The 21,058-nt window shown below is 37.2% G+C and overlaps 1 protein-coding gene across 1 annotated transcript; it reads left to right on the forward strand.

Moving 5' to 3' along the window:
- The first annotated feature begins 18,476 nt into the window (after positions 1-18,476).
- LOC121987202 (GDSL esterase/lipase At1g71691-like) lies at positions 18,477-20,007 on the forward strand. Its single transcript, XM_042541096.1, has 4 exons — positions 18,477-18,777; positions 18,884-18,999; positions 19,078-19,564; positions 19,694-20,007. Exons 1-4 carry the CDS (start codon positions 18,522-18,524, stop codon positions 19,903-19,905), a joined length of 1,071 nt encoding a protein of 356 aa, XP_042397030.1. The 5' UTR covers positions 18,477-18,521; the 3' UTR covers positions 19,906-20,007.
- Positions 20,008-21,058: the final 1,051 nt, after the last annotated feature.

The following is a 21,058-nucleotide window of genomic DNA, read 5'->3' on the forward strand; positions in this document are numbered from 1 at the left end:
TCCAAAGATTAAACATTAATCCTTAATTTTCAAGGTGTAGAAAATGTCCCAAAGTATCAACTTCACCAAGGTTAGGTTAACTGCCATTCCAATTAGAGTTGACACTCTCTAAACCCATCTAGGGTGTAGAGAACACACTCTTAGAAACTCAAAACCTATTGGTGGTGTAGGTATTCATTAGGGATAACTTTCCTTAATACCTTCTTAATGAATTTCATAGGCTTCTTAGAAGCCTTAGTCATACTAGACTTCTCATGGTCAACTATAGGGATAGCTTCCCTTGTGACATTCTTAATAACTTTCTTAGGCTTCTTAGAAGTCATAGTCATACTAGTCTTTTTAAGGTTACTTTTAAAGATAACTTTCCATGTTACCTTGACTTGACTCCTTCACCAAGGGTTAGTTCCATAGTTATATGAAACTCTATGGTATGAGGGCACATTCTCTTTGGCTTTTGTTTGTAACCCAAAACCTCTTTTGTCATTGAATGAGCCTTCCCTATCTACCCTTTGTTCATTTGACCTTTTAAAGACATTTTCAATTCTTTTAAGGGTATTTTCTAATTTATCAAGTCTTGACCTCGAGATTTAATTTTCTCTCCTTAAATCCTTAAATTTAGATTTTTCTTGATTTCGTTGGACATTTTTATTTTTAAAGAATATACGTAAAATCCTTAGAATTCTTGCCCAAATTATTATCTAGCTTCCTAACCTTAAATGAGGTAGTCCTAGCATGAAATAATTTATAATTAATCCTAGCTTTTCATACTTTCTATTTACATGATAAATAACATTAAAATGATTAAATTTAGATATAGCATGCTCTTTATCATGACACAAATAAATACCATTAACTAATGGTACCTTAATGTTATTCTTGGAAACTCCCCCTTGACTTGAGCTTCCTCCTTTCTTCTTGGTTAGATCTCTTCCCCTTGGACATTGGTTCCAGCAATGTCCCTTTTGATTGCAAGAAAAGCACACAATATGCTCCTTATCTTTATGTACCACGGGGTAAGCCTCTTTTGGCTTCTCCTTGTCCTTGGGTGCCACTTAACCTTTCATCTTAGTCAACTTTGGGCACTTTCTCTTGTAGTGTCCATTTTCTCTACACTCAAAGAAAATGATATGATTTTTATTTTTACAAATTAAAATTGTTATACCTTCTTTGCTTGTAGGGGTAGCATATGATCCTTCTTCATTTGACCCAGAAGTGGAGGCTTCTTCTGTTGGAATGTATACTAAAAGCCTAGTTTTTGTGTACATTTATTTTGAAATGAAGAATCACATTGGTCAAAAATATCTACATTTATTTTAAGTGTAGTTGTTCAATTAATTTATATCGTAGATAACATGGTGTGTGGTGTTACGCACAGAAGATTATGTTATCAGTTCTTTATAAATTATAAACAGTTGCTCACGACTAAGATGGAAAGGAACAAACCATCGGTAAAGTCATAGTGTGATTAGGGATTAGTTTATCTTGACTAATAAATTACACTAGAACACTTTAAGTGTATTGAATAGAAGCATTTTAGGTAAGTTCTTTTTATACTGACTTGATAAAAGAATTAGACCTTAGTTATTATGGAAGTGTGTGCTCTTGATCCTAATATAATAACAAACATATATATTTAGTATTTATTTCTTTGACTTATTAATGGGTGAGATTTAGCTCGATAAATCAATAAGCCCGATAAGTTGGGAAATGATATTACTTATAGTGTGTGTTGTTGATTATAGAAGAAAATTGTGTCCTAGTAATCTAGGTTGAGAATGACCCCAAGCGAAGCTCATAGGATTGTCATGTTAAACCTTGCAGGTGGATTTAGTCCGACATGACGATGAGGATGAGTGGTACTACTCTTGGACTAAGATATTAATTAAGTGAGTTGTCAGTAACTCATTTAATTAGTGGGAATTTGACATCTTAAACATAGGGAGACTAACACACTCATAATAAGAAGGAGCTCAAAATGTAATTTGGGATTGGTACGGTAGTTCAATAATAATTCTTTAGTGGTATGAATTATTATTGATGAAATTAAGTTGTGTGTTCGGGGCGAACACAGGAAGCTTATTTTCATCGGGAGACCAAAACCAATTCCTCCTCTCGGTCCCTTCGTAGCCTCTTGTATATAGAGAATTATACCCACCTATACCCACTTTCTTACCTACTCTTTGGTGGCCGACCAAGCTAGCTTGGAACCCAAGCTAGGGCCGACCAAGACCCAAGGATTAAGCCAAGATTAGTGGTCGGCCCTAGCTTGGAGTCCAAGCTAGGTGTGGCCGACCACATATGATATAAAAGGGATTTTATTTAAAATTTTCTTAAGTGGATAACATGGTTTTTTAAAAGAGAGTCTAAAATTTAAATCTTTCCTTTTATAGCTTTCTACAAAAGATTAAGAAAAGATTTGAAATCTTTCCTTATTTGTAGATTGAAAGGTGGATTTTAATTTTAAGAAAACTTTCCTTTTTTAACCATGTTCATGATTTAAAAGAGAGTTTAAAAATTAAATATTTCTTTTATAAGTTTCTACAAAAAATTAAGAAAAGATTTGATATCTTTCCTTATTTGTAGATTGAAAGGAGATTTTAATTTTTAGAGATAACTTTCCTTTTTGGAAATCATCCACATGCTTAAAAGAAAGATTTTAATTTATAATAATTTTCTTTTATAACTCACCATAAAGGGAAATATTATTATAGAAATTTTATTTTTAAAATTTTTGGAAACAAATAAGGGAGTTTTAATTTTGTTTAAAACTTACCTAGTTTTGGAAGCTCTTAAGGTGGCCGGCCACTTTAATAAGAGAAAATAAAATTGATTTTTATCAATTAATTTTTTCTTTTTCATGGCAAAGAAAATAAGAAAGTTTTATTAAACTTTCCTTATTTGCCAAGGCCAAGGATTATAAAAGAGGGGGTAGAGGTGTCTTCATGTGTGCTAACTCTATTCTATTTTTCCCTCCCTCTCTTCCTTGGTGGTGGCCGGCCCTAGGGCCTCTTCTCCTTCTCTTCTCTTCCTCCTTTGTGGCCGGCGGCATCAACATAAGAGAAGTCCATGGTGGCCGGTTCTAGCTAGGAGAAGAAGGAGAGAAAGGAGACTTTGTATCTTGCATCCCTTGGAGCTTGGTGGTGGTGGTCGGACCTCTACTTCTCTTAGAGAATTGATGGTGGCCGAATCTAGCTTGTAGAAGAAGGAGCTTGGTGGTTCTCGTCTCGAAAGATCATTGCCCACACAATGTCCGAGATTAGAAGAGGAATACGGTAGAAGATCAAGAGGTTATTTGCTTACAAAGAAAGGTATAACTAATAATTATTTTCCGCATCATACTAGTTTTCTTTGTATAGTTATTTTTGGAAATACCAAACACAAGAGGCATATGATTCTAGAGTTTTCGGATTTGTTTCAAATTTTTATTTCTTTTGTTTTATTTTTTGAATTTGTGATTCGATTGTTCTTTTTGGTTAAACCTAGAGTTATATAAGGAAATTAAATATTAGCTTTCCTTAAAAGGCTTTGTCTAGGAAGTGGTGGTTGCTCCCATATCCAAGAAGGCCTAGTGCCTTACCATGTTTAACCTGGAAGCCAATTTTAAAAATTAATAGTTAATTGAATTTATAACATAGGTTGATTTTGATCAATAGTGTTAAGTTCCGCTTGCGATCCAAGTCTAAACCATTAAGAACAGATAAGTTGAATTTGGAATCAATAATGTTAAGTTTCGTTTGCGATTCCTAATTTAACTTCTAAAGAACACAATAGGTTGTTTAGGAAAAGATTCGACACTTGTACAAAATTTTTTGTACAGTGGAACCGGTACGATTCTCCTAGGACCAACCAACAATTGGTATTAGAGCTAGGGTTTGCCTCTGTATGTTTGGTTTTCAAATAGGTTATGCACATGTCATACATAATTTAGGCAGGATAATAGTAGGATGTACTAACTTTGTGGTTGCATGCTCCAACTATTATGACATATAAATATTGTGTGTGATTGGACCCTTGGACATGTCAAGGGCATTTTATTATGTGTGCATGATTGTAATATTAAATACAGCAGGAGCTGTATTAGTTATTAGGATTTTAATTTTTTGTTTCAATCTAGATTACATGTACATTCCTTTGTGGAATATAGGATCGATATATGTAAAATTCTATTTTTATCGCGGATCGTATCCTTGCGAAGCGTGGTGCTATTGGAGGACCAGAGGCGTAGCAGAAAAGAAAGCTCGATGGACCCGACGACATGGACCCGATGGCGGTGGCTAAAGATGGCAGTGGCCAGGGTTGGAACACACGAAGAACAGTGATGGAAGAAGTCATAATAGTTGGAAAATTAATTTCCATATTTATTGCTTTTATTTACTGTGATATGCATGTGATGTATGCTAGCATAGGTTAAAATTCCTCACTTTAAAAAACTAAGTGGGAGAGGGATTTTAAATAAATTCCACGGTCTCCATTACTGGTTTGTAAGTTATGCAGCAAGCTTGCGTGTTAGCTTTGAGTGCCTCCCTCCACAACGGATGGGTTTGTTGTGGATCACTAGATCAAATTTCCTTTATGGATGGTTATAGGAAATTATTTAGGAGCGTGTGATCTTCTCCAACTGAAGGGGCATAATCCTATTTAATGGACTAAGTATCAAGTAATGGTATACACTTAGACGCATTCAATAGTATCCTCCCCAACGAAGTCACTACTATTGTTTTGCGGGACCAAAGCAATACCAACTATTAATTTGTTAAAAAGTTAGGTAAAACCCCCCTCTTACAAATGTTTGAATTAGTATACGCTCACACTAACGTGGCATACAAAATTCACGATGTTTGAGGTAATTTAAGATTGACAAGATAATTAATGTGTAAGACCCTCCTCTTACGAATATTGAATTTGTATACGTCCACACTAACGTGGCATGCATAATTCCTGATGTTTGAGATGTTGGTGAATTTAAATAATATTTTTTAAGGAATCAATGTTATTTTAAATTCAAAGTTTTGACCAAATATTTGACCAAAAACAAGACCAACTATTAATTTTTTCATCATAAAGTAAGGTTGACGAGATAAAAAATTAATGGATAAAATCTCCTCTTTGAATTTGTATACGTCCACACTAACGTGACATACAAAATTCATGGGGATTTTTAAGGAGTTGGTCTTGACCAAATATTTTGTGATTCTTAGGATTTAAAATGTTGGTCAATCCCCTAGCTGTTATACTATAGGATAGACTTAGTGGTCCCAATTATAATGATTGGAAACAAGACTTGGACATTAAGGTGGACTGTCTTCTTAGAACTAAGAACAATAAAGATGTATTTTATTCATTAGTTATTACATGTTTAGTGGAGTTATCTACCGGTACCTAGTGTGTAGATGCGGGAACCACTGATCATGTCTGTAATTTATTGCAAGGGTTCCAGGAAACCTGACAACTATATGAAAGGAAAATCACCGTCTACATGGGCACTGCTGCAAAAGTAGTAGCTGTCGCAGTGGGAGGGGTTTATCCTCCGAGAGGAATAAAACATGGATTTTTTAAAATTGTCTTTACGTACCAAGTTTAGAAAGAACTAATTTTCGGTTTCTAAACTATTTAAAGAACTTGATATTCTGCCTCTTTTAATAACAAAGTTGCTATCAAGAAAAAGAGGAAATTTATCTGTTCTGGTATGTTGGTTGGCAATTTAAAAATACAATAACTCCCACAATGTAATAAATGGAAATTAATAACATATCTTCTAACTTTAATAAGAGAAGGCAACCTTCAGAGACGAACCAATCATATCTTTGACATCTAAGGCTAGGTTATATTAACTTGAGTAAAATTCAAAGGATAATAGTCGATAAACTTTTGGGTTCATTGGTAGTGGAAACCTTTCCAACCTGCGAATCTTACTTGGAAGGAAGAATAACCAAGAAGTTTTTAAGTCTAAGGGGTATAGAGCTAAAGATGAGTTGGAATTGGTTCATTCTGATTTGTGTGGATCTATGACTATTCAGGAAAGAGGTAGTTTTGAATATTTTGTCAATTTTATAGACAACTATTCAAAATATGGGTACATTTACTTGATGCGCTACAAGTCTAAGTGCTTTGATAAGTTCAAAGAATATTAGGATGATGTGGAGTGACGTCAAGGTAAAAGTATCAAGACACTACGCTAAGATCGTAGTGGCAAGAACCTCTTGGGAGAGTTTAGGAGTCACTTATCAGAAGACGGGATTCAATCCCAACTAACTACACCTGGTACACCCCAACAAAATGGTGTAGTAAGAAGGTATAGGACTCTTATGGAAATAGTTAGATCAATGATAAGTTATTCAGAATTACCAAAATTTATTTTGAGGATATACATTGGAAACGGAAGTGAACATAGTACCTTCTAAGTCAGAACTCTCTACCCCAGAGAATTGAAGAATGAGCGTAAGCTTAGTTTGAAGCATATTCGGATTTGGGTGGTCTAGCACATGAGAGATACTGATAAGTTGGACAGGAGTTCACTTGTTTGTAGGTTATCCTAGATAAACAAAAGGAGGTTTATAGTCCTAAAAATCAGAAGATCATTGTTGGCACCCATGCACGATTTTTAGAAGAGGACTATGTAATAAACCATAAGCCCATAAGTAAATTTATTCTTAAGGAAATAATAAAGGACACGTCTAATCTAGTACCAACTGTACAAGATGAAATATCACAAGAAACTGCAACACGTATCACAGATGATACATAATTGCAGAAAGTGTCTCGTCATAGTGGGAGGGTTGTTAGGCAACCTAAAATATTCATGTTTTGGGAGAGTCTTTGGACTTGATCCCTGGTGAACATGAACCTAATTCTCGAATATTTAACGAAGCGCTCTAAGATAAAGATGTAACATCTTTGAAAAGAGCAATGAATACAGAATTAGAATATATATATTTTAATAAAGTCTGGGAGCTTGTAGAACTATCAAATGGTGTAAAAGTTATTGGGTGTAAATAGGTCTACAATAGGAAAAGAGGGGTAGACAAGAAGGTGAAAATTTTCAAAGTAAGGCTTGTTGAAAAAGGAAATTTTTTCACCGGTAGTCGTGCTTAAGTCTATCCGGATTCTTTTATCTATATGGACTATGAGATTTGGTAGGTGGATGTCAAGACAGCTTTCCTTAATGGAAGTCTTGAAGAAAATATTCATATAAAGCAACCAAAAAGGTTCATCGCAAAGGGCAAAGAGCATCTTGTGTGCAAGCTCAATCAGTCTATGGACTGAAGAAAAGCTTCAAGGTCTTGGTTCATCTGGTTTAATGAAGTAATCCAGACTTATGCATTTATTCAGTGTCCAGATGAGTCTTATGTATACAAGTAGTGTGATGGAAGAGTGGTGGTATTTCTTGTACTATACGTAGATGACATTTTTGGTAGTTGGAAATAATATCAAAGTATTATCGGAAGTAAGGGTATTGTTGTCCAAGCAATTCGATATGAAAGACTTGGGAGAATGCGCACATATTCTCGGGATCAAATTGATCACAAGAAAAGAATGTTGCGCTTATCTTGAGCTTCATACTATCCTAGCTCGTTTTAGCATGCAAGACTCCAAGAAAGGTTTTCTACCTTTTAGGCATGGAGTAGCTTTATCTAAAGAAATGTCTCCGAAGACATCAAAGGAGATAAAGGACATGAAGGCAGTTCCTTATGCTTCGGCTATCGGAAGCCTAATGTATGTAATACTATGTACGAGACTAGATATCTGTTTTTCCCAGGGCATAGTTAGTAGATATCGAAGTAACTTAGGACTGAGACACTAGACTTCCATAAAGCATATATTAAAGTACCTTAGAGGGACTAGAGATTATATGTTATTTTATAAGGCAGATAATTTAATCCCTGTGGGTTACAAGGATTTTGACTTCTAATCAGATAGGGACAATAGTAAGTCAACCTCGGGATTTTTTGTTTACTTTATGAGGTAAAGCCATAACAATGGAGGAGTGTTAAGCATAAATGTTTTTCAGACTTCACCATAGAAGCTGAGTATGTAGCAGCCTCTAAGGCAGGCATAGTAGTTGTATGGCTCAAAAACTTCATGATGAACTTAGACGTGATTCCTGATTTGCCCAAACTTATTACAATAAAGTGTGATAATAAGTGGTACAGTAGCAAACTCGAAGGAACCACGAGTCCATAAGGCAAGTAAGCACAATAGAGCGCAAGTACCACCCAATACGAAACATTGTATAACGAGGAGAAGTTGTTGTCGCCTAGATTGCATCAGGTGATGACCTGTAGATCCTTTCACTAAGGTTCTTAAGGCAAGAGCTTTTATTGGACATGTTGAAGGGTTGAGAATCAGATGTATGGTAGCATTTATAGCAGCATAGTCTTTTAGTATAAGTGGGAGATTGTTGGAATGTATACTAAAAGCCTAGCTTTTGTGTACATTTATTTTGAAATGAAGAATCACATTGGTCAAAAATATCTACATTTATGTTAAGTGTAGTTGTTCAATTAATTTATATTGTAGATAACATGGTGTGTGGTGCCACGCGCAGAAGATTATGTTATCAGTTCTTTATAAATTATAAACAGTTACTCACGACTAAGATGGAAATGAACAAACCATCGGTAAAGTCATAGTGTGATTAGGGATTAGTTTATCTTGACTAATAAATTACACTAGTACACTCTAAGTGTATTGAGTAGGACCATTTTAGGTAAGTTCTTTTTATACTGACTTGATAAAAGAACTAGACCTTAGTTATTATGGAAGTGTGTGCTCTTAATCCTAATATAATAACAAACACATATATTTAGTATTTATTTCTTTGACTTATCAATGGGAGAGATTTATCTCGATAAATCAATAAGCCCGATAAGTTGGGAAATGATATTACTTATAGTGTGTGTTGTTGATTATAGAAGGAAATTGTGTCCTAGTAATCTAGGTTGAGAATGACCCCAAGAGGAGCTCATAAGGATTGTCATGTTAAACCCTGCAGGTGGATTTAGTCCGACATGATAATGAGGATGAGTGGTACTACTCTTGGACTAAGATATTAATTAAGTGAGTTGTCAGTAACTCATTTAATTAGTGGGCATTCGATATCTTAAACATAGGGAAACTAACACACTCATAATAAGGAGCCCAAAATGTAATTGGGATTTGTGCGGTAGTTTAATAATAATTTTTTAGTAGTATGAATTATTATTGATGAAATTAAGTTGTGTGTTCGGGGCGAACACGGGAAGCTTATTTTCATCGGGAGACCAAAACCAATTCCTCCTCTCGGTTCCTATCGTAGCCTCTTGTATATAGAGAATTATACACACCTATACCCACCTTCTTACCTACTCTTTGGTGGCCGACCAAGCTAGCTTGGAACCCAAGCTAGGGTCGGCCAATACCCAAGGATTAAGCCAAGATTAGTGGCCGACCCTTGCTTAGAGTCCAAGCTAGGTGTGGCCGGCCACATATGATATAAAAGGGATTTTATTTAAATTTTTCTTATGTGGATAACATGGTTTTTTAAAAGAGAGTTTAAAATTTAAATCTTTCCTTTTATAGCTTTCTACAAAAGATTAAGAAAAGATTTGAAATCTTTCCTTATTTGTAGATTGAAAGGTGAATTTTAATTTTAAGAAAACTTTCCTTTTTTAACCATGTTCATGATTTAAAAGAGAGTTTAAAAATTAAATATTTCTTTTATAAGTTTCTACAAAAGATTAAGAAAAGATTTGATATCTTTCCTTATTTGTAGATTGAAAGGAGATTTTAATTTTTAGAGATAACTTTCCTTTTTGGAAATCATCCACATGTTTAAAAGAAAGATTTTAATTTATAAAAATTTTCTTTTATAACTCACCATGAAGGGAAATATTATTAGAGAAATTTTATTTTTAAAATTTTCGGAAACAAATATGGGAGTTTTAATTTTGTTTAAAACTTACCTAGTTTTGGAAGCTCTTAAGGTGGCCGGCCACTTTAATAAGAGAAAATAACATTGATTTTTATCAATTAATTTTTTATTTTTCATGGCAAAGAAAATAAGAAAGTTTTATTAAACTTTCCTTATTTGTCAAGGCTAAGGATTCTAAAAGAGGCGGTAGAGGTGACTTCATGTGTGCTAACTCTATTCTATTTTTCCCTCCCTCTCTTCCTTGGTGGTGGCCGGCCCTAGGGCCTCTTCTCCTTCTCTTCTCTTCCTCCTTTGTGGCCGGCTGCATCAACATAAGAGAAGTCCATGGTAGCCGGTTCTAGCTAGGAGAAGAAGGAGAGAAAGGAGGCTTTGTTTCTTTCATCCCTAGGAGCTTGGTGGTGGTGGTCGGACCTCTACTTCTCTTGGAGAATTGATGGTGGCCGAATCTATCTTGTAGAAGAAGGAGCTTGGTGGTTCTCGTCTCGGAAGATCGTTGCCCACACAACGTCTGAGATTAGAAGAGGAATACGGTAGAAGATCAAGAGGTTATTTGCTTACAAAGAATGGTATAACTAATAATTGTTTTCCGCATCATACTAGTTTTCTTTGTATAGTTATTTTTGGAAATACCAAACACAAGAGGCATATGATTCTAGAGTTTTCGGATTTGTTTCGAATTTGTGTTTCTTTTGTTTTATTTTTCAAATTTGTGATTCGATTGTTCTTTTTGGTTAAACCTAGAGTTATATAAGGAAATTAAATATTAGCTTTCCTTAAAAGGCTTTGTCTAGGAAGTGGTGGTTTCTCCCATATCCAAGAAGGCCTAGTGTCTCGTCATGTTTAACCTGGAAGTCAATTTTGAAAATTAATATTTAATTGAATTTATAACATAGGTTGATTTTGATCAATAGTGTTAAGTTCCGCTTACGATCCAAGTCTAAACCATTAATAACAGATAAGTTAAATTTGGAATCAATAATGTTAAGTTTCGTTTGCGATTCCTAATTTAACTTCTAAAGAATACAATAGGTTGTTTAGGAAAAGGTTTGACACTTGTACAAAATTTTTTGTACAGTGGAACCGATACAATTCTCCTAGGACCAACCAACATCTTCTTGCTCCAGTGTCAAAGATTGACACTCCCCCTTAATTCTTGAGGTGGATGCCTCTTCAATATCCTCCCAAACATTGAACATCTCTCAACTTCTGAATCCTCATATATATGATACAAAGAGTTTCCCTCTTTACATTTTGCTTCACTTTACCCCAAGGTTGGATCTTTTTGAAGTTTTACCCATTTGCTCCAAAGCTCCTTGGCATCTTGAAATTCTCTAATTTTGCATAATATGGTGTTTGCCAATAGATTAACTAATAATTTGATTACTTTATCGTTTGTCTCGCACCTCTTGATTTGTTCATCATTCCATTTCTTCTTATTGAGGAGATTTTCCTTTGAATCTCTTAGAGCTTCAAAACCTTCCATTAGAGTAAATCATTGCTCTATCACCATCATAAGAAAATTTTTAACCTTTGATTTCCAAAGGTAGAAGCTTTCAATGCCAAATGATGGAGGTGCTCGAATATCGTATCTGAATCTATCTCTAAACTCCATCTTTGAACTTGAGCTCATTGATGATGAATCTTTGACTTTGAAATTAGGGCTTCAAGCTTCAATGTCTTCTTGTTCCTCTAGCTCGTTGCTCTCTTGGCTATTAGTCCAATGAAGAGCAACTTCACTCTGATACCACTTATTAGGACACTCCGGCGAGCTAGAGGAGGGTGATTAGCTCCAATCGCTTTGTCGATGATGAGTTACAGCAGAAAACACTCAAAGCAATGCAAACACCCGGATTTACTTGACACCTCAACGAGATGACTAATCTAAGGATTTACATAGAGTATACTCTCCACTATGAAAATACTCCTTCTTAGAAACACTTCGGAGGTGGAGAAACCTCGTACAAGCTCACAAATAAGAAATATAATACAAACAAGAAGAAAATATATAATACAAATGAAAACCTTGCTTTCTTATAGATTGTAAATGCCTCTTGATCGATTGGAAAGTACAACAACACTTGTTTTCCAAAGATAAAGGATCATCAATGAAGAGTGGAGAAAAAGAGTTGTGTTTGAATCTTCGTTGTCGCCTTTATATCCCTCAGATTAGGGCTCCCAATCGATTGACCTTACTCCTAATCAATTGTCACGTCTGATTCGAGCACATCCAGCCGCCCAAACCTCGCAATTGCTCTTTTTTCCTTTCTCCCAATCTATCACTTGATCGATTAAGCACTTCTCGATCGATCACCCAATCGATCCAGATCACCTTTGTGCTCTTGCAAGAACCCTCATAATTGATTGGGCACCTTCCCAATCAATTCATCATTTTCACAGCATAGTTATTGTGCTTCGTGAAAACTAGCTCTCAATCGATTAGTCAATCAATTCTGGGGCTTGAATCAATCAGCCAATCGATTTAGCCACTCTCTATTTGTCACGAAGATAACGATCGATCGCCTAATCGATTGGCGCATCCCAATCGATCACCTGATCGATTGGGAATATTTCTGTACGCTATGGAGAAGTGTGCTCGATCACCTGATCGATTGGCGCATCCCAATCAATCACCTGATCGATTGGGAACGCTTTTGTGTGCCGTGGAGAAGTGCGCTCAATCAATCCACTCATCAATTGACACAACACTCAATCGATAACTCAACCTAACTTGCTTATCCCAAATCTAGAGTTCCCTTGCCCAACCTTCGGTCAACCGTGACCTGTTAGAACTTCTCTACCAAGTGTCCGATCAACCTTTTGACCCACTCGGACTTTCCCAACTTTCCGTTGGACTTTCGATCACCAAGTATTGTCCTCCTTGATCCACCTGGATTTTCCTCTTGCCCAACCGTAGTTAGGACTTTACCTTGCCAACGTGTGATCCTCTTTAACCCACTTGGACTTTCCTTACTAACATGCGGTCTTCCTTGATCCACTTAGACTTTCCTTTGCCTAACTACAGTTAGGACTTTTCTTGCTAACGTGCGGTCCTCCTTAACCCACTTAGATTGTCCTTGCCAACGTGTTGTCCTCTTTTACCCACTTAGACTTTCCCTTTGTCGAACCCTTGAATTAGAACTTTCCTTGCCAATGTGTAGTTTTCCTTGAACCACTTGGACTTTCTTTGCCAATGTACGGTCCTTCCTGACTCAGTTGGACTTTCCCTTTTCATAACTCTCGAGTTAGGACTTGCTTTATCTAACCTCCAGTTATGACTTTACCAGTAAAGTATCGGTCCTCCTTGATCTACTTGACCTTTCTCATATATTGTCCAACAACATATTGTCCATAACATATTGTCCAAATATAGAAACTGAAGCTCGAATCTACTCAAGCTTAGTCAAACTGTCAACCTTAACTCGGAGAACGATTGCACCAACAATCTCCTAATACTAATCGATTAAGTCAATCAATTCCAAAGCTTATGTTCTCACAAGAAAATACACATAATTAATTAACTCATGCTAAATCGATTAGCTCAATTGATTCAGCAACCTTCTATTTGCTAGCGAAAACCTCCCCAATCGATTCTAGCACCTACTATGCTTCACGAAAATAACTCTCAATCGATTACCCTAATTGATTTGTCCATGCTGAATCAATTAGCCTAATTGATTTAGCCCTTTCTTCTTTTCATGGATCAACCTCCCAATTGATTAGACAACCAGCCTAATCGATTGGAGCAGGTTCCAATCGATTAGGTACGTTGCCTAATCGATTGAACTTGGGTAAATAGATTGAGCTAATCAATTGCCCAACTTTGAACTTTAAACTCGAATTTGGGATTTCTTTGCTCAACCTTAAAATCATCTGTAACTCGTTGGAGTTTTTAATTACTTAATATTTGATCATTCTTAATTTATTAAGGCTTCTTTACTAAATGTCCAATCAACGATTGACTTGTAATATTAAGCCCTAAGTAATTAATTATATTTAGTGCTTAATTGTTTAGCTGCAAAATAAAACAAAAGGCTGCGTCCACATGAAAACACATGCGGCTTCTTGCATGACGTGACCACTCACCTTCTTATTATTCCCCTCCAAGTGGCATAGCACATGGTCCCGGCGGTTGCCAATGGTTTACTATATATTTTTTATAAAAAAAATCAAAATATTTTCCAAAGTTCATATTTAAAAAAAAAATATCTCGAAATATTCTAATACTGACAAATTACTCTTCATAATTGCTAATTAATAAAGAAGATGCTAAAAAAATCCATGAGAACTCATTGTTGATCTCTACCCGTTAATTAATCGGGCCATCGTATTTATTACCGTTATTTCTTTCATTATCATCCTTAAATCAAACAATATATGATATGCTTAATTAAAGAAAGCCTGCTTAAATGGTCTGATACCATTTAACTGTTTTTCGTGTCCAATTTTGTTGATACAATTAATCTTGGAGGCGATTGCATTTCTTGGGCGGTTGTATAGTTGTTTTCTCCACCTCGTACTCTATGCAAGAAGTTGCATGAGTCAATTTTTTTCAATTTGTATGAGATATAAATTACACATAGAGTATGAGGTGAGAAAGCAACTATACAACCACTGGATTTAGGACCTAAACCTGGATTAATTAAGGGTATCATATATTGTTTGATTTTGGAAAAACCTGCTAAAATGGTTTGAGACCATTTAACCGAGCTTTCCATGGGTGGTTGTATAGTTGCTTTCCCTACCTCATACTCATCTATGTGAATTTTTCAACTTGCATTGTACTATGTCATGTCATTCAAGAAGCCACATATGGGTCTCTTTTGTTTGGATTTGTATGAGGTACAAATTTCACATAGAGTATGAGGTGGGGAAAGCAATTATACAACCATCCAAGGAAAGCCCCATTAGAGTTAATTAATGCCCTCATGATTTATCCCATTAGAGAGAGTGAGGTCGTCCTGGAGGGACCATTAAGATAACGATTTCACCTTTTACTCCAAAAGAAAAGCTCGATGATCCCATCTGAAATCGATGAAATTGGACCACCGGTGAGATAACTAGAAAATGGACTCGAAGAAGAATACTTCGAGAAGATGAGACCTGCAAGAAGCACCAGAGGGAGAGGAAGAATGAGTGTTAGCAAATAAGTCAAGGGTCCCTGGCGCAACCACTCCAATGCTCAAGTTAGTGAGATAGAGGAAATACGCGTGTAAGAAGAGCAGCGGAAGCGAGTAAGTTTTTCACGATGAGGAAACAAACCTATACCTACAAGGACGAGACCCTTTTATATCACTTTATAATCTCCGTATTAAATAAATATCGTGATTAAATGTCACATCAAAATAAGGAAAATATCCCATCTATGTATTAACCAAGGGGTGTTGGGCCTCAGGAGTGGGGAGTCTTTTTTTGGGAGTTGAGAGTTTTAAGGAAGCAAAGTCTAGTGACTCAGAGAATCCTATCGGGAGTCTTAAGAGAGAAGAGTCCAATGATCCAGGGAGGAGTTTTAAGGAAGCAAATCTCAGTGACTCAGGGAATCTAGTAGGAAGTCTTAAGGAAGCAAAGCCCAGTGACTCAGGGAATACAGTCGAAGTCTTAAGGGAGCAGAGCCCAATGACTCAGGGAATCCGATCGAGAGTCTTAAGGGAACAGAGCCTAGTGACTTGGGTAATCCGGTCGGGAGTCTTAAGGGAGTAGATCCCAATGACTCGGGGAATCTAGTTGGGAGTTTTTAGATGGCTCGATCAGCGGCCCACTCCCGTTGACCCTCACAGACTTTGACCTCCACATCAGTTTATTGGGAGATTGTTGGTGCAATCATCCTCAGGTTAAGGTTGACCAGTTAACTAAGCTTGAGTAGATTCGGGTTTAAGTTTCGATATTTGAACAATATATTTTGGATAATATGTGAGAAGCAGTCAAGTAGGTCAAAGTTGACCGAATACTTGACAGTGTGTGAGAAAGAAGTCAAGTAGGTCATGAAGGATAGGATACTTGAGTGAGAAAATCCTAACTGAAGGTTAGACAGAACAAAGTCCTAACTTGAGGGTTAGGCAAAGAAAAATCCAAGTGGGTCAAGGAGGACCTCATGTTGGCAAAGGGAAGTCCTAACTGTGGTTAGGCAAAGCAAAGTCCAAGTGGGTCAGAGAAAACCACACATTGGGAAGGGAAAGTCCTAACTGAGATTAGGAAAGAGAAAAATTCAAGTGGGTCAAGGAGAACCGTACTTGGTGATCGGAAGTCCAATGAGAAGTTGACAAAGAGAAAGTCCAAGTGGGTCAAAGATTGACTAGACTCTTAGCGGTCGTAAGTTCAACAGAGAGTTGGTATGAAATGAGGAAGTTTCGAAATAGCAAACTTTCGAAAGTCATAACTTTTGACTTGGATATCGGAATGAGGTAATCTCGGATGTGAAATAAAAATTGTTTAGAGCTCTACACATTTGACTACTTACTAATCAATTAGGTAATTGATTAGGGGAGTCAATCAATTAGGTAATTGATTGGTTGACGAAGCATAGTACAGAAAGTGTCTTGATCGATTGGGTAATTGATCAAGATCTTCCCCAATCGATTGGGAGAGTTTGTGATGAACGGTGAGCTTCTGAATCGATTGGGTGATCGATTGAAGTTATCAAATGATCAGGTGATCGATTAAAGCTATCAATCGATTAGGTGATCGATTGAAGCTATCAATCGATCAGGTGATCGATCGAGAGCATTTCTTCGCGACAAAGAGTGTGTTTCTCAATCAATTAAGTAATCGATTGGGAGGAGAAACTCGCAACAAACAGTGGGATTCTTAATCAATCAAGTGATCGATTGAAGTCGCATAATCGATTGGCTAATCGATTAATAGAAGAAGAAATTAAAAGAGTCGTTGCCAGGTTTGGACAGCTCGATTTGCTTGGATATGACGTGGTAATTGATTGAGGGTAAGGCCAACGAATTAGGAGTCTTAATCCTTGGATAAAAAGGCATTCACAAGGATTCAAATAAACCTTCTTCTCCACTCTTCATCACCAGTTCTTAGAAGACTCTGAGAGAAGTGTTGCTGCATTCTTGAGTCTACAAGAGGCATTTCAAACAATAAGATATCAAGAAAGTAAGGTTCTCATTTGTATTGTGTATTTATATCTTATTTTCATTGTATTCTTGTATGTGAACTTGTACGAGGTTTCTCCACCTTCAAATTATTTTAGAGAATGAATGTTTTTCATAGTGGAATGTGTGTACTATGTAGATCCTTAAATTAATCATCTCAAGGAGGTGAATTCCAAATAAATCATAGTGTTAGCAATTGCTTCGAGATTTCTACAATAAATCATCATCAACGAAGTGATTGGAGCTAAGCATCCCCTCTAGCGCCCAAAATATTCTAACACAGTTGAAGACTCGACCATTTTATCTTACATGGGGATCCCCTATATTCATCGTATCACCCGATTAAATGGTCTTAGAACATTGAAGCCATCTTTCCCTAAGTTTGGATTTAGGACATATATGAACCTGGCTTGATTAAGGGTATCATATATTGTTTGGCTTAGGAAAACCTGCTTAAATAGTTTGAGACTATTTGATCGCTTTCCCTGGGTGCATGGTTGTATAGTTTTTTCCCCGCCTCATTTTGTGTGTATATGATACCCTAATTAATTAATTAATTCAAATTTAGGTCCTAAATCGCTCGCATGACTAAGTTAAAAATATTTTCCAAAGTTCATCTTTTTTTTTAAAAAAATCTCGAAATATTCTAATATCGACCAATTACTCTTCTTAATTTTTAATTAATAAAGAAAATGCTAAAAAATTCATGACATCTCGTTGTTGATGCCTATCCGTTATTGCTAATCGTGCCATCATATTTCTTACTGTTTATTTCTTTCATCATCTTCCCAAGTTGGCCTAAGAAATACTAATCAACACGCCAGCTTTTGATTAGTATATTCTCCCTTATTTGCAAAATGAATCTAATAAATTGACGTCATAGAAAGCATCAAATCACAATGAATCACCTAATAATAGCATAGATTCTAAAATATAATTAATTGTTTATAATAAACTACAGATATATATCATTCACTCAAACTAATAATATACCTGTGATGGTTAAATCCAAATATTAAAAGTTGAATTTTAATTAGGATGCAGTATACTTTATATTTATTCTAGCTGGAGAGATTCTAATTATTTATCATTATCCAAATCTCAATGACAAATATAAAATGAATATAAAATATTCCATTTAAGGCATGTTAATTGAACCCTTACTGTGAACACTTACTGTGGGTCCGAATCAAACTAATCATGGGAAGAAGGGGATAATAGATTTAAAAAAAAGACTTTTTTGAAAACCGTGTGTTATTAATGTATGCATGATTAATTTATTTTGTTGTACTTGGTCTTATTTAATTGTATTGGATTTTTTATGTGGGTCCACAAAGCTTTCGCATGTTGCTCCTGAAATTTGACTTCCCTCCATTTCTGACCTATGACCCATCGAGAAGAGCTTAATTATTCAATTAGGGCGGATTAACAAACCCTCACTTCTATAAATTCGAGACAGTCACGCGCTAAATCTTAAGCATTCGAAGAATTAATTAACAGAATCGATCATGGAGAAGCTGCAGCAGGCCGCCACCATCTTCCTCTTCCTAAGCCTGATTAGTTTCTTAGCAAATCTCTCGACTGCGGTGGCCGCCACTTCGCGGGCGGTCTCTGTCTTCGGCGACTCCACCGTCGACGTCGGAAACAACAACTTCTTGCCCAGTGATGCACCCAAAGCCAACTTCCACCCTTACGGTGTCGATTTCCCTGGCCGGATTCCCACCGGCCGGTTCGGGAACGGCTTCCTCGCCGTTGACTTCGTCGGTAATATATATATACACACACACTCGATCTAATGAATAAATATGTGATTCATTGATTTGCCAAGTCTAATTATGATGCTTTAATTAATTTTGTGTGATAATTAAAGCCCATGCGGCGGGGATACACAGGAGCCCGCCACCTTTTCTTTCTCTACGGAACGCCGTCCATGCGAGGCGAGGAGTAAACTTCGCCTCCGCCGGCTCCGGAGTTCTCGACACCACGGTGAGTAATTCATGAAGAAACTACTGTTATGATTGCTTCAAATTCAATGATGTATATATAAATTAAATATCTTTGCAGGGGACCGACGTCGTGACGATGACCCAACAAATCAAAGACTTCTCCACGTTCGCCGGGAATCTCAGGGCTTCTAGAGGCGCCCGGTCCGCCGCCGCCTTCTTGAGCAAGTCACTCTTCTACGTCAGCGTCGGGAGCAACGACCTCTTCGCCATTTCCACCGTCCTCATCCCCGGGAACAGCACCCAGAAGGACGAAATCGTCGCCGCCGTTCTTGGCCAGTTCGCGGGCCAACTGCGGAGCATTTACCAGCTCGGAGCGCGAAAGTTCGCGGTGATCGGGACTGGGCAGCTCGGCTGCATTCCGGCCGTCAGGAGCAGAGTTCCGGGCGGCGCGTGCAGCCCGGATCTGAACGATCTGTCCCTGAGGTACCAGACCGCCACGAGGGCCCTCCTGGATCAGCTCGCCGTGGAGCTGAAGAGGTTCAGATTTTCATTTTCCGATTTCTTCGAAATCGGCAGCCTGATCCAGTCGGATCCCCAGAAATACGGTGAGTGAGTGAGTGGTGTGCACGCACATGCAGCTTTCCTCATCGATTCAATAAATCAATATATATATTATACACAGATCGACATATTGCTAACGACGTGTGCGCACGGATCGATCTTTAATTGTTCAGGTTTTACGGAGCTGGCAGTTCCGTGCTGTGGGTTGGACGCGGAGGGGCGGTGCACTCCCAACTCTACCTACTGCAGCGACCGGAGACAGTATTTCTTCTGGGACGCAGTCCACCCGTCGCAGGCGGTTTACCAGCTGGGAGCTCGGCTGTCGTTCTACGGGCCACGCCAGTTTGCTTACCCTATCAACATCCACAGTTTGCTGAAGAATTAATTAGAAACTTAATTTATACCGTCTATCAATTATGTTAATTAATATTGTATGAAAGAGTTTACTTGGAATATATTCACTGTGTGTGATCATTCATAACGATCATTCCTAATCCTAACTTAAAACTGAAGAGATAGTGCGCTACCGACAGTGATTAAATGATTGACTGGAACAAGACTTTATTACCTCGTTGGAAGCGTCCTTTTGATACTACATGCACTCAGACGAGTAAACAGAATGTTAGTGTCTAAAAATCATAGAAGAGATCCTTGGCGAAGGTCCTCCGACGCTCAAATCAATATAGATCTCCATAGGTGAATGAAGAATAGAAAAGTGCTCGCATGAGAATAAGATTCTGATGCTAGAAATGTGTACTTTGCCAATGGAGAATACCCTCTTTATATATCATATCTCATAACCTCCATAATCATAAGATAGCATGAAATGTCAGCATGTCAGAGGTCGTTGAGTAATGGAAAGTGTATCACCTAAGCAATATGCAACAATTGTCCGAGAAATCTTTCATTTATCCGTATTCATACCTTTTTTGTTTAGGCTCATGATGAAGCAGTTAAAAAAATATGTTATCATAATTGGTCGGCTGGTGAGAAACACAATACTCCTTGAAGAAGATTCTAGAAGAATATTCTCCAACAAACCATTGATATTCTGACAAGTTATTAGGTTGTTATCTGTTGAGTATATCCTGACCGGACTATAAGGTTGGTTGGACTATGTTACGCTTCCATAAGTGCACGGATTCGTCGTCAGTAATAAAAATATCGATCCTATAGAGATTGGTTATAAGCACTAGCAATCGTTCACTTAGGGTTAGCTAGACTACCAATGGTCTTTGAATAAGCTAAGGAAAAAGAAAGGTTGAGAGAGAGAGTCGAGAGTCGCAAGGTCGAAATATTTACTTGGTGATGAGGAGTTCTAGGGGGTCGGTTTCGTCGTGGTAGTATTGATATGTCTCGTTTTATCCTACTCTCGCTGTCCTTATTCATGCTATTGCCGAAAGCTAAAGCGGATATTCTTAAGCGCCAGAATAGGGTAATGCCCTAAGAAGTCTTGTCACAGTTTATCCCTGTCACTAGGGCACCTCGGCAAATCTTGAGGACACGACTCTAACTGGCAAATTAAGAATAGTGAGTAA

Source organism: Zingiber officinale, chromosome 5B (genome assembly GCF_018446385.1).
Source record: "Zingiber officinale cultivar Zhangliang chromosome 5B, Zo_v1.1, whole genome shotgun sequence".
Lineage (NCBI taxonomy): Eukaryota > Viridiplantae > Streptophyta > Magnoliopsida > Zingiberales > Zingiberaceae > Zingiber > Zingiber officinale.